The 15,155-nt window shown below is 42.7% G+C and overlaps 1 protein-coding gene across 1 annotated transcript in view; it reads right to left on the bottom strand.

The window, feature by feature from the left end:
- Positions 1-954: 954 nt before the first annotated feature.
- SEC24A (SEC24 homolog A, COPII coat complex component) overlaps positions 955-15,155 on the bottom strand; it is a 112,800-nt gene continuing 98,599 nt past the window's right edge. The window contains exons 20-23 of the mRNA XM_040442582.1: positions 10,427-10,531; positions 8,921-9,013; positions 8,180-8,283; positions 955-3,910 (exon numbers count right to left, since the gene is read on the bottom strand). Coding sequence (XP_040298516.1) covers positions 3,796-3,910; positions 8,180-8,283; positions 8,921-9,013; positions 10,427-10,531 — 417 coding nt within the window. The 3' untranslated portion in view covers positions 955-3,795. The remainder of the gene's footprint in view (positions 3,911-8,179; positions 8,284-8,920; positions 9,014-10,426; positions 10,532-15,155) is intronic.

Genomic DNA, 15,155 nt, shown 5'->3' with positions numbered 1-15,155 from the left:
ATGTGTTTTCACACTATTGAACATTTTATCTATCATTTTGACAAACTGACGCATCAAGTCAGAGGTTTAGATCTATCTGGCTCCAGGAGCTGAAAACCCCACTGATTGGTAAAATGAGAGGGCAGATGTCCTCGGCTGAGCACTGTGCACCTTAATTTCTGTTTGAATCTGTTCAGCTTTATCAGAGAGCGAAGAGGGTAGTGCACACAATCATAAAAGAATCTCTGAACTTTTTATCAATCAGTACACTGCTCACTTGGAGAACAGAACAGAAACAAAAGGGCACATAGCTTAACCCTTTAAATTTTACCAAAATTGTAATGTTCTCTCTGGATCTTGGCCAAGTTTAAATGACTGCAATCTGTCAAAGAATGTGCCCAACTATTCCATAATGCATGAACTCATGTTGGTGGCCCCTTTTCTCTTTGGCTTGAATTTAATTATACCACCATTTTATTTTTTATATTTGATATTTTATTAATTATACTATATGTACTTTGTAAATTGTGTATACAGGGAAATGACTGTTCATTCACCTGACTCATCAGGCACGACATAGATGCAACAAGAACCAAGCACTAAAGCTCCCTCTCCGCTTTGCCTGTCCATAATTGCAAGCCTGCACACTGCTGCATGAGAACATAGTCCGCTAAATGTCTGCAAAAATGGAGCTCATGAAGAGATGGTTGAAGTGCTGACAGGAGACAAGAAAGACTGGTGGTCTGTCCTTTTTGCACCTCCGCTGTCTCGTCATGAGCTGTTCCTAGAGACTGCGTTTATGATCGTATCAGTTGTATTCAGAGCAACAGACCTGCTCTGCTTTGCCTGTCAGTAATGATGATCCTGAAGTAACCTGTTCTTCAGAAAGACGATTGCCCCTAGGCAACAAATGAGCCATTATAAATAATGAAGAATATGTGGTAATTTATAATAAAGTAATCTTTTCTCAGTAAAATTATTCCAGAAGTTCTTAAATTTATTGTACAACACAAGAATAAAAAAAGCATATTTTCCAAAACCAGAGCCAGTGTTGCACCTTGAGCAGTGCCCCATGTTTATAGACCAGAATGGCACTGTTTCTGGAAACAAAAATCTTTTTTCAGACACTATAGGATTTATATCTGTCGACATACAGATTGTGCTTCGTAAATCTGAAACATGGGTGTACATACATTTCATTTTTACCACATACAGTATAAATTTATCCTAGTGCGCATTCTGATCTTCCGTCGAATGATTCTGGCAGACAGTTTCTTCACATTCTATTTGAAGGATATGAGAAAGAAACGCTCCTATGATTCCAATTACCCTTAAAAGCATAGACCACAGCTGAACCGCTATGTTCAGTCCTGATATCCTTCTGTTAGTAAGATCACAATTGAAGCTGTAAGGTACTACTTCAATCCCAGCAGCAGTCCAGACGACCGCTTGCAGTGGTATTATGGGGTATGGTGCTGTTTCAGCACGGGAGCATGCTCCATACATGATTATGCGTGAAGGGGTTAAAGGCTAATCATTTACATGCTCACTTACCAGGTATAAAAGATGCGTTTTGCTTTGTATTAGTGTTCTAACTTGCTATGCTTTCAACACCGTCTCTTGAAATGCTGGCTCAATATGCATACAACTATGAAAAAGTTACTTGATCTTTTAAAAACTTTATTAACATGAAATGCAGAATAAAAGGTGCATTTTATTAAAATGAGGAAAATCAAAATCTATCACACATCTTTGTTCTAACTTTCCACATTACAATAAATTAATCAATAATATAGAAAGTTGTGGCAAATCATTAAAAAAAAAAAAAAAAAATGACAAGGACGGCAGAAAGACTCCTTACTAAACAAAGTAGTCTACTCTGTAGTGACAATCTGCAGTTAGGAGTCGAATGCCAAAGTGGTAGCAATTCTGTGTCAATTTCCCAATGTCAAGTCAGAATAAGCATTTCATTTAGTCTTTTTCCCAATATTTAGTACCATACTCCCAATGTATAACATGGGCATTGGTAAGGGCAACAAAATGGCTTTGTATTCCTTAACATGTGCACATTGATAGAATGCTAAATAACTATGATCATAGAAAAACATAATTCTACAACTTCACAATTTGTTGTGCAGTTGCAGAAAGAAAAAAAAAAGAAAAAACTTTTAGCTGTGAGTACTATTCGTTCAAAATACTACTGTGTGTGGTTTAATATTTCACTGTATTGCTGAATGTTAAAGCACAAAGTGTTAAAGGGGATATCCCAAGACAAAGGATAGTCACAGGACAGATGATGAATGTATGATTGCTAGGGGTCTGACCACTGGAAACAACTACAAATCACTAGAACTGAAGTCTCACGTTTTCCCGAATCTGGAAACATTTAAATGGAAAGTATATGGGAACAGACCGTGGGACCCCTGAGATCACACACTTATCATCTACTCGGTGGACAGGTGATGAATATTTCTTGTGGGTTAACCACTTTAACCCGACTGTGCTGGATCACCTTTTCTCATTTTTAAAAGGCAAATCTATGCTTGCTTCACAAGTTCTTCAAAACCCCACACTCACAGTTTTTTTAAGGTTTTGCACTGAATGCACGCAAATTACTTTGGTCCTAGAGGAGGAACAAAATTGTAGCAATGGACATGCTCTTGCATATATATCATTAATTGTAGCACTAAGTTAGGCCTTTTTTTAATCAATTCTTCTGATCTTTTCCTACTTTGCAAAACTTAGATGCAAGCTATTGCTAAAATACAAATGGCTTCTCTGTCAAATAACTTCATTTTATATTCACAGCATGTGTTATTTTACCAAACCTCAAAGTAGAAATCAATTCTTAGGGTCTTCTGATGGCATTTCCATAGAGCCTTAATCTTCTCCTCCCTTACTCATTTCACACATGTAGGACCCTCTTAGAACCATCTGCAGGGATTTTAGTTACTAGCAAGAGTCGGCTGAGGTCTGACACAACCTTGTCACTTCAGAAAGCAGAAACCATGCTCAGTAAAGGGTTGGTTAAAAAAAAAAGAAAAAAGAAACACAAGAACTGCCTCTCAATGACAGATTTTCTGCATAATGGTTTGCGTTCTCCTTTAAGATATTTCAGAAAATATACTTTATATGAAGGCTTGCTACATAACTACATTTCTATCCCTGTATGTTTTTAAGCCAATATAATGGCACAAAGCACAGGAATAATGAATGCAGACGGAAACCACATTTATGGCCTGCTACAAATACACAGGTAAAGTTCTGCCAATTTATGAAAACATTTACACATATACATGTGAGTACAAAGCCGTTTCTGTCATAGCAGCAACTTGTATTTCAGCCAGTTACATTTTGAAATCTAGCAGCAAAATAAAAGCAAAAAAAAAAAGAAAAAGAAAAAAAGAAATTAAAATCTGTTCTCTGTAGTAAGTAATATCGGACTTTATTTTCTTAAATGTCTTTTCATCTCTTGAATATTGCAGAAACCGTAAGGTGCCAATATGGGCTTCTGCATAAGGGCTGCAACCACCTAGCTGAAAGCAGTGAACAGATTTTCAGCAGGTACAAAGGCATGTCTGAATTCTTGTAGTTTTCCTTATACACTGTAGAAAATAGCTTGTGTGCTTGCACAGATCTGTACCCATATATACGGTCTCTTGATTATTTTTGCTGAAATCACAGTGTATGCACATCATATTTCATGAGGCCTAAGCCGTAGCGATACAGATGTAGCTCCAAACCACTGTACGTGATACTGTTGGGATAGATGGTTCTCATGCACACTTGCTTTGTGCAAAGCTTGTTTTTGTTTTGTTACTTGTTCACTTGTTGCTGGAGATGGAGAAGAAACTCATAGTAAGATAAGGCAGACTCTGTCCTGTCTTCAATCAAGTTTTGAAGGAAAGTAGTCTTTAGAGGACTCTCATCCCTTAGAAGAAAAAAATATATATAATTAGCCAGACATACACTACTGAAGCCTTTTAGGAACGTTGATGTGCAAGAAAATTGTCTTTTTCATTTCTAAGGGCATCATAAATTACTGTTTTTTTATTTATTTATATTTTACCCTTTGTTGTCGCTTATATAGTGCCAACCTATTCCACATCTCTGTACAGAGCCTGACATAACCCACATCACTCCCTGTCTCCCATTGGGCTTACAATTTATTTTTCACATATACCAGGACCAATTTTTGTGAAAGCCATTTCAATTTACAGGTACTAGTATGGTTTTGGAGTGCGGGAGAAAACACTCACACAAAAAGCACCAAAAAAGCTGCATGCAGAGGTTCTTGGTTGGATTTGAATTACAAAATGGACAGTCATCGTGCTGGCCATGGTGTAAACGATGTACGTAAGTAACGCAGTAAGTGTCCAGTTTAAAATCGCTACATCTGTAACCAGACAAGGTAAGGTCTGGATGTAAATCTGCTATAAGATATTAGACCATGGGTTTACCATAGCTAGAGAAAGCAAGGCATTTTCATTTCCAGGGCATCAGATAACCAGCAGCAATGCTGTTTTGCATTACTAATAAGTTAAGATACAGGCAGCACTGTGCTGGAGAATTCAAAGGATTTTCTTCCACTTAAATAATGATGACTTCAGAATAGGTCATCAATATAATGGTGGGGGTCTGACACCCCACTGATCAGCTGTTTCAAGCGCCGAAAAATATACAGTTGAATGATGGCGTACTGCAGCTTCGCTCCAATTCACTTGAACCCAGCACGGACAATACATAGTGTACAAAATATGGTGAATGGTTTCCAGCGCTGAGTGGGGGTGCCGGGTGTTGGACAGAGGATCTCATATTAATGAACCATTCTGAGGATAAGCCATCAATATCTAAGTTATTTATTGAAAACAACATGTCACTGCAGGTTTTACATAAAAGGGAGGGAAATCCGCACCGTCACATTTACAATCATGAAATTTTGCGCAGCCACCTCCTGTGACTCGGGGAATGTCATAGACTATGTTTTGAGTGGAAATTTTCACCCAATTATTTGCCAAGAAATACGCTTAGTAACCTAACCGCCAAACTACAGGAGCCATTGTCTGTTGGCTGTTGTGGCAGTAAGCCTGGATATTCATCAGGTTGCATATAGCAACCAATCACGGACAATAATGCCCGTAAGAAAAAATAAAATAATTGATTGGACGATGCTAAGAGAAGAGACTTTTAAGGGGAGGTGACCGTTAGGGGGGCGGGCCGCTGTGGAGGTGACCGTTAAGGGGGCGGGCCGCTGTGGAGGTGACCGTTAAGGGGGCGGGCCGCTGTGGAGGTGACCGTTAAGGGGGCGGGCCGCTGTGGAGGTGACCGTTAAGGGGGCGGGCCGCTGTGGAGGTGACCGTTAAGGGGGCGGGCCGCTGTGGAGGTGACCGTTAAGGGGGCGGGCCGCTGTGGAGGTGACCGTTAAGGGGGCGGGCCGCTGTGGAGGTGACCGTTAAGGGGGCGGGCCGCTGTGGAGGTGACCGTTAAGGGGGCGGGCCGCTGTGGAGGTGACCGTTAAGGGGGCGGGCCGCTGTGGAGGTGACCGTTAAGGGGGCGGGCCGCTGTGGAGGTGACCGTTAAGGGGGCGGGCCGCTGTGGAGGTGACCGTTAAGGGGGCGGGCCGCTGTGGAGGTGACCGTTAAGGGGGCGGGCCGCTGTGGAGGTGACCGTTAAGGGGGCGGGCCGCTGTGGAGGTGACCGTTAAGGGGGCGGGCCGCTGTGGAGGTGACCGTTAAGGGGGCGGGCCGCTGTGGAGGTGACCGTTAAGGGGGCGGGCCGCTGTGGAGGTGACCGTTAAGGGGGCGGGCCGCTGTGGAGGTGACCGTTAAGGGGGCGGGCCGCTGTGGAGGTGACCGTTAAGGGGGCGGGCCGCTGTGGAGGTGACCGTTAAGGGGGCGGGCCGCTGTGGAGGTGACCGTTAAGGGGGCGGGCCGCTGTGGAGGTGACCGTTAAGGGGGCGGGCCGCTGTGGAGGTGACCGTTAAGGGGGCGGGCCGCTGTGGAGGTGACCGTTAAGGGGGCGGGCCGCTGTGGAGGTGACCGTTAAGGGGGCGGGCCGCTGTGGAGGTGACCGTTAAGGGGGCGGGCCGCTGTGGAGGTGACCGTTAAGGGGGCGGGCCGCTGTGGAGGTGACCGTTAAGGGGGCGGGCCGCTGTGGAGGTGACCATTAAGGGGGCGGGCCGCTGTGGAGGTGACCGTTAAGGGGGCGGGCCGCTGTGGAGGTGACCGTTAAGGGGGCGGGCCGCTGTGGAGGTGACCGTTAAGGGGGCGGGCCGCTGTGGAGGTGACCGTTAAGGGGGCGGGCCGCTGTGGAGGTGACCGTTAAGGGGGCGGGCCGCTGTGGAGGTGACCGTTAAGGGGGCGGGGTGCTTAAGAGGTCACTCTTATGAGAGATACCGTCGATATCTTTTAACGACACACAGAAACTTTAAATTAAATATACCAGTTATATATATATTTCTGCCAAATAAAACCAAATAAAGGCAGTATTCTCTTTACATTTTGTAAAGAACAGTATAAAAACTTTTAAAAGAAAGAAGAGCATTGCGAGAATCTCATAAATCATATCCCAGTGGTCTTTTTACATAGGACAATTTATGTGACTACGCACAAAGGAAGTCGATTGGTACAAGTTGATCAGATGTTTCACAGAGCTGCCATCTCCTGGCAGCTTTCTAAGCATAAAGCCATACATCGTATAGTAGCTGTGGTTGGTACTGCAGCTCGCCGACTTGAATGGTGCGGAGCTGCAACTAGGCCATGGGACCATTGTACAGTCACATGGCCTTCGTGATGGGCTAACCTCCGGCACGTCGGCTGTGGTGAAACTACAACTCCCAGCATGCTCCATTCATTTCTATGGAGTTCTGAGAACAGCCAAGCAAGTGTGCATCTTGGGAGTTGTAGTTTTATCACAGCTGGACAGCCGGAGGTTAGCCATCACAGGCCCAGGAAGAGGCTGCGGCGCTCATGGAGCGTCAGCCTCTTCTCAAGGTTGACCAGTGGGGGTCCTGGGTGTCGGACCCCATCGATCTGATATCGAGGACCTATCCTCAGGATAGGTCATCAACGTATATTACCGGATAACCCCTTTAAGGCTACTTTCACACCTGCGTTCAGGTGTCCGCTCGTGAGCTCCGTTTGAAGGAGCTCACGAGCGGTCCCGAACGCAGCCGTCCAGCCTTGATGCATTCTCAATGGAGGCGGATCCACTGAGAATGCATCCGCCTGCCAGCGCTCCGCCTCCGCTCCGCTCAGTGAGCGGACACCTGAACGCTGCTTGCAGCGTTCGGGTGTCCGCCTGGCCGTGCGGAGGCGAGCGGATCCGTCCAGACTTATAATGGAAGTCAATGGGGACGTATCCGTTTGAAGATGACACAGTATGGCTCAATTTTCAAACGGATCCGTCCCCCATTGACTTTCAATGTAAAGTCTGAACGGATCCGTTTGCATTATCATGAAGGAAAAAAAAAAAAAATTTTATTTTATTTTTTTTTGTTCATGGTTATGCAAACGGATCCGTTCTGAACGGATGCAAGTGTTTGCATTATAGGAGGGGATCCGTCTGTGCAGACACCAGACGGATCCGCTCCTAACGCAAGTGTGAAAGTAGCCTAAGACAGCTAAAATATGGGTGAATGAAGGAAAGCCTTCCGCCCAAGAGGGAAAAAAAAAAAAGTTGTGGAAAGGTTTTCCCGATGTCGCACGACAGGACCAATTTCCTTAATTTCACACCATTAGGGCTCATGCACACGAACGTCTGCTGGTTGTGCCCATATTGCGGCCTGCAAATGGAGGGCCCGCAATATACAGCCACGGCCGTGTGCACTCTGTATCACAGATTCACTTCAATGGGTCTGCAATTCGGAAGTTATGGAGCGGAAGGCCACAGAAGCGAAAAAAATAGAACATGCTCTATTTGCGGTGCGGACGGATAGTGGACCCATTCAAGTTCAATGGCTCTGCATCTGTCAGCACCAGCCGCACAGACAGTGCCCGTGCATTGGGGAATGCAATTTGCGCCCCCCCCAATACACGGCACGGGTGGCGCACATTCGTGTGCAAGAGCCCTTACCCACAGATATCTGTTTACCATATAGAGTAAAGTAATAGGAGGGCTGGCCAGATACAGATCTCTTTCCCTACAGAAGGGTGTGAGGTCAGTAAAAGAACTAGAACAGAATGATATACCCAGGACTTACCGGATTATATGTAATGTTGGGAAGAAAGGCCTTTGCTCTCGAAGCCAAGTGATAAAAGCTATCAGTTTAATAGATTCAGCTGTATCCAGTTCAGGAAGCTGAGTCTGTTTTAGAATTGAAAACATTACATTACAATTAATAAGTGAGCCTTTTCCATCTACATAATTAAACTAAAATGTGCTGCGATATGGTCGCGGTTTCATGCATCTTTAGCCAGTATGCTTCAATCTGTCAGGGAATAATGCATAGTCATGTTGTTTTTTTTTCTTCCTGAAGATTTTCTAAGCTTTAGAGGTTATCCTGACAGATAAAAGCTATGGAACTTGTATAAATAGGAAACACTTGTCATCAATCTGTTTTAGAAGAGGCTCCACCACATTAACCAAAACCAAAACCAAATACAGTTCACATCACGTTTTATGCCTCCATTTGACGTATACGTTACAAAAACACAGCACGGCACGTTCTTGTATCCTGCACAGTCCGGTAAAAAAAAATAATATATATATATTTTTTTTTTTACACAATGGAACCCAATGGCGAACGGATGTCACTGTATGGCATCAGTCAGGCATCCGTTTAACATAAACGTTTGTGTACATTAAAAAGATGGGAAAAATGTGATGTGAACCCAGCCTTACATGTAGATTACAGAAATATGTTTTATGTTACAGGATCCACAAACATGAAGCACAAGAAAATACTCAGGTACTCCATGAATAGAAGCATTTGAAAACTTACCATGTCTTGAGATAATGCTGAGTAGTTAGCAACTCCAAGAGCTTGAGTCAAGAAGTTCTGTCCACAGTTGCGGCCCAGCCACAGCAGCATCATCTGAATAAATAATCCAGCAATTTTACTCATTATTACAATGTTTTTTACTTTGTGCCATTCTACTGGCACAGTCATACTGTCGCTACATTTCCAAATAGAGAAATAAAAGGCAAATCTGTTAATTTACACTGACCTGAGGGCTGACCATCTCCACTATCCTAACTGCAGCTATTGGGACTATTCGTTTACCAACATATATAACCATTTTTAGAGGCTTTTTTTTCTGGGATTTATACAATATTTTATTAAATAAAAAGTAGCAATGCCAAAGAATACAGTTTTGTGCCACTCTGGTGTGGTAGACGTCAAGGATTTACCAAAAGTAAATATAAAATAAAAAATAAGTCAATGAATAGGAATGCTTTTATAGACAACCCATTTTTGCAGAATATTTCTATAGGCTGCAATAGCACAAAATGCATTATCAAAGTCATAACATGCAGCAATAAATCTTACAGCCCTCAATACAAATAAGAAATAAATGAATTTAATTAGTATGGACAGTCCTTGTTTAGAATGACATCCCCTGTAGGCAAGCTGATAAGCCGCTAAAGTACATCCAGAGGAACAGAACACCAGATATGCCTTATCCGGCATAACTGGACAACACTAGATCCCATTCACTATCGGTTACATCAGGTTTCCATTATGAATGCCGGCATTGTGACGTACCAAAAAAAAAAGTGCTGCACCCAGTATTTTCTTTTGTCTGACAAAATGCCAGCATTTGTACCAGACACCTGACAAACCCCATTAAAGTAAATGTGATTTGGCAGGCCCTTGTGGTGTCCAGCTATGGCTACTTTCACACTAGCGTTTTGAATTCCGTGTGTGAGATCCGTTTTAGGGATCTCACAAACGGTTCAAAACGGATCAGTTCAGCCCCAATGCATTCCGAATGGATAAGGATCTGTTCAGAATGCATCAGTTTGGCTCCGATCAGTCTCCATTCCGCTCTGGAGGCGGACACCAAAACACTGCTTGCAGCGTTTTGGTGTCCGCCTGGCGATGCAGAGCCAAACGGATCCGTCCTGACTTACAATGTAAGTCAATGGGGTCGGATCCGTTTTCACTGACACAATATAGAATAATGCAAACGGATCCGATACAAGCGTTTGCATTATAGGTACGGATCCGTCTGTGCAGATACCAGACGGATCCGCACCTAACGCAGGTGTGAAAGTAGCCTAAGCTGTATACAGCGATTCCGGTATTCTGTTCCTCTACGGTATAGAAAGATTTGCATGTGTTTTCTATGTCCATTTTAGCTGTAAAAGAACGACAGCGCAAGCTTGTGTGTGTAGGAAGTCACAAAGCAATATGAGCCGGTTTAATTGCAGCAAAGTCATGAATTGCCACATACTGACCACAGACCGCTAATATAACTGCAGTGATTCTCCCGTTTAAACATACCGTGCCGGCATCCATTAGGTAGGCTCCATCTCTGCTCAGCTTTTCTACAGACAACTGAAGAATAGGAGGCTGCGGTATTGTTCTGTCGTTGATGTTAAGTGCCCCCTGCATGAGAACAAGAGTTATTCATACTATAAATGAACCAGCAACCAGTCAATATACCGCTTATTACTCCCAACAACATACTGCAAGAGCTCAAAGATCCCTGGGTAACATACAAGAGTTGCTCAACAGCATTTTCAGGAACAATTGTAACTTTTTATAATTACATTTTTGTTCCAAACTAAAACATAAAAAAAAAGACAACATAATCTGATATATAAATTACTCGTCTCAGGCTCCAACCCACTAGCTTAAGTTGTCTTGGGAAAGTTAAAAAGTTGAAGTAGGTAAAAACTAGGGCTGTGGATAAAAGCAATGGCAACAGGTCAGGAAACCTAAAGAAGATATAACTGGTGTCTCAGGCAATACTCAAGAACAGTGATCCAACACATCGGGCAGCACTGTCCAGTTTGTTGAAAAATGTGGCCCCAATAACACCAATGTATTTTGGTCCACATCCGATTAGAATTTTTGGCAGATTGGATGCAGACCCATTAATTTCAAAAGAAATGCAAAAAATGCAGACAGCACACAGTATGTCCATCCCACAATTAAAGGGAGTCTGTCACCACATTTGAGCCTATTAGACAGATCCAATAGCGTTAATAGTGCCACCCAGAAGTTTAAAACGGTACCTTTGTTGCATATACCGGAGTCTTGTTTGAGCCAAAAATGAACTTTGTAGGTTCTGTAAATGCGCCGTCTCAAGTGCCCAGGGCGGCGTCTCAATCTTCCGAGCCCAAGACCGGACCTCCCCAACGGCTCATAACCCCGCCCTCCGTGTGCCTCTGCCCGCCCGTTTACTCTCCTCCTCTCTCCTTTTCCACTGCGCCGCAGGAGAGAGGAGGAGTGTAAACGGGCGGGCAGAGGCACAAGGAGGGCGGGGTTATGAGCCGTTGGGGAGGTCCGGTCTTGGGCTCGGAAGATTGAGACGCCGCCCTGGGCACTTGAGAGGGCGCATTTACAGAACCTACAAAGTTCATTTTTGGCTCAAACAAGACTCCGGTATATGCAACAAAGGTACCGTTTTAAACTTCTGGGTGGCACTATTAACGCTATTGGATCTGTTTAATAGGCTCAAATGTGGTGACAGACTCCCTTTAAAGATAGAACATGTCCTATACTTGTCTGTTTTCCGGACAAGAATAGGCACCATCACAATGGGTCTGCAAAAATAAAAAAAATTAAAAACATGCAAACGGACATTACCTGTATTTGTTTTTTTTAACCACTTAACATCCGGGCCATTTACCCCCTTCCTGACAGAGCCTCATTTTGCAAATCTCACATGTGTCACTTTGTGGTAATAATTTTAGAACGCTTTTACTTATCTAAGTCATTCTGAGATTGTTTTCTCGTGGCACATTGTTCTTCATGACAGTGGTAAATTTGAGTCTATATATTTCACCTTTATTTATAAAATAATCCCAAATTTACCGAAAATTTAGAAAAATTTGCAATTTTAAACATTTCTATTACTCTGCTTTTAAAACTAAGTGATACCTCCTAAAATATTATGTTGGCATCATTTTTTAAATGTCATTTTATTTTTTTTAGGACGTTAGAAGGCTTAGAATTTTAGAAGCAATTATTAAAATATTTAAGAAAATTTCCAAAGCCCACTTTTTAAAAGGACCAGTTCAGGTATGAAGTCACTTTGTGGGGCTTACATAGTGGAAACCTCCCATAAATGACACCATTGTAGAAACTACACCACTCAAGTTACTCAAAACAGATTTTACAAACTTTATTAACCCTTTAGGTGCTCCACAAGAAATAAAGGAAAATGGAGATGACATTTCTAAATTTCACTTTTTTGGCAGATTTTCCATTTTAATCCATTTTTTTTTCTCTTTAACACATCGAGGGTTAACAGCCAAACAAAACTCAATATTTATTACCCTGATTCTGCGGTTTACAGAAACACCCCACATGTGGTCGTAAACTGATGTAAGGGCACACGGCAGGGCGCAGAAGAAAAGGAGCGCCATATGGTTTTTGAAAGGCAGATTTTGCTGAACTGGTTTTTAGATGTCATGTCCCATTTGAAGCCCCCCTGATGATGCACCCTTACAGTTAAACTCCCAAAAAGTGACCCCATTTTGGAAACTAGGGGATAAGGTCACAGTTTTATTGGTACTATTTTGGGGTACATATGATTTTTAATTGCTCTATATTATGTTTTTTGTGAGGCAAGGTAACCAAAAAATGGCTGTTTTGGCACGGTTTATATTTTTTTTTACAACATTCATCTAACAGGGTAGATCATGTGCCATTTTAATAGAGCAGGTTGTTACGGTCGCAATGATAACAAATATGTCTACTTTCTTTGTTTCAGTTTTACATAATGAAGCATTTTTGAAAAAATAAATAACAAAATATGTTTGTGTCTCCATTTTCTGAACGCCATTTTTTAAAATTTTTCTGATGATTGTCTTGTGCAGGGGCTCTTTTTTTGCAGGAAAAGTTGACTTTTTATTGGTACCATTTTTGGGTACATATGATTTTTTGATCATTCATTATTACACCTTATGGGGCAAGGTGACCAAAAAACTGGTCGTTTTAGCACAGTTTATATTTATTTTTACAGAGTTCACCTGAGGGGTTTGGTCATGTGACTTTTTATAGAGCAGATCGTTACGGACGTGGCAATACATACCGTATTTTTCACCCAATAAGATGCAGGGTGAAATATTATTTTTTCTTATTTTCCTCCTCAAAAACCTAGGTGCATCTTATAGGCCGGTGCGTCTTATAGGGCAAAAAATACAGCATGTCTACTTTCTTTTTATTTATTTCACTCTAATAGCAGTTTTAAAGCAAAATCAAAAAAAATTTTAGTTTCTCCATCGTCTGAGAGTAATATTTATTTATTTTTTTTTAACGATCATCTTAGTAACGGTCTCATTTTATGCGGAATGAGGTGACTATTTTGGGGGGCATACGCCATTTTGATCGCTTGGTGTTGCAATTTTTGTGATGTAAGGTGCCAAAAAATGGGGGTTAGGTCATGTGATATGTTTATAGCTGCTCGTTGAGCGCTGTGTATACAGCGATCTAGAAGGCAGTGACACCTAGGAACTGTCCCTGCCTTCTCTCTGGGTTTCCCTGCTGTCACTGAAAGCGGGCCCCCCACTCTGGCAGCTGCACGCTAATTGTGCAGCTGCCATTTCTGAATGGACATTCCAGAACGTCCATTCAGAGATAAACATCCACCCATAGGACGTTTTTATCCTATGGGCGGATGTGAAGTGGTTAAAGAACCACATCTGATCCTGTGAATGCTACAGAGAACAAGGACAATCACAATACATTAGTAAGTGAACTGTATTAACCTTCTCTATATGATAAATGCCATTTGCTTAAGTGAGACAACCCCTTTAACCCTTGCAACTGCAATCAAGGACAGGGGAAGAAAACATGAATGACTTTTAAAAGGGAACCTGCCACCATAATAATTCCGTGCAATCCATGGGCAGCATGCTATAGAACAGGAGGAGCTGCACAAATGAATGGATCTCTGGCAGCAGATTGCTATATGCACAGTCACACGTGGAAGGCTATCAAGAACAGAGTAGGACTGCACACATGCAGCAATTTGAAAAAGCAAATTATACATTTTTCCCACAAAACTATACATATAAGCCCTCCTCTGTCATGCTTCTATGCACTTTGCTATATTACAGTTCTTCACGAGAAGAAACCAGTGCATAAAAGCCAAAGCCCATTTACTTTGCACAGGCTGTGTGTGCAGTGAAGGAAGGGAATGATGATGATAATGATCTGCGGGCCAGTGTCATTAGCAGGCAGACAGGCGAGTGAGCTCTCAACATTCATCCATCACTCCCCAATTAGTATATGCTAGAAGTATGTGAGATCACCAACTTGTGTCTCTGCTCTACAGCTCTCTTCCCCAGATCCTCAGCATTTCCTTCATTCCGGCAATCACAGCCTTTGCATGATGCACTGTGGATTTTATAGTCTGGTTTCTTCTCTGGACAAATCCCTTACTCTCCATGCAGGCTATGCTTCTCACTGTATGTCCAGAGAAGAAACCAGATGATAAAGCCATGGTGGGTATACACTGGGCACATTAGATACAGGACCAGGCAGCGAAGCCTTGATCTCTGAGCTCTGTGTAATGCAGGAGCACTTGCTCTACCTGAAGCTTGCTGCACTAAGTGGGCTGCTGAATAAGTGGAGTTAAACAACTGGAATTTAAGACAAGGAGCAAGAAACTAAGGTTTGATAGATTATACTTTTGTGTTGTTGGCTTGATTCTAGCTAGTCCTCCAACTGCAGCAGACGGAATATAAATCTTAACTCATATTTACCGTTTGCCTTCTTTACTATCCATCCCCATCTAAACATGTGCTCCATGGACAATGTTACCAAGTGTGTCCTGTGCAATGTATGCATGCCTTGAAGAGCCTTTCGAGGGTGAATACATTTTCACTAGATGCAATCATGTTGCATATTCGGAAGCCCAGATCTTGGATCTAAATAAGCAGCATGAAATACTTTGGGGCATTGCAGACCTGGAGAGGGGCTTTGACCTCACTGTGTAGGCACTGACTGGGGTCAGTGAAATGGAGGTGGGAGGAGGGCAAGATCAGGACCTATCAGA

The sequence above is a fragment of the Bufo bufo genome, chromosome 1, assembly GCF_905171765.1.
Source record: "Bufo bufo chromosome 1, aBufBuf1.1, whole genome shotgun sequence".
NCBI lineage: Eukaryota > Metazoa > Chordata > Amphibia > Anura > Bufonidae > Bufo > Bufo bufo.
Note: the sequence above shows the minus strand (reverse complement) of the source record. Positions and strands in the feature narration are given on the sequence as shown.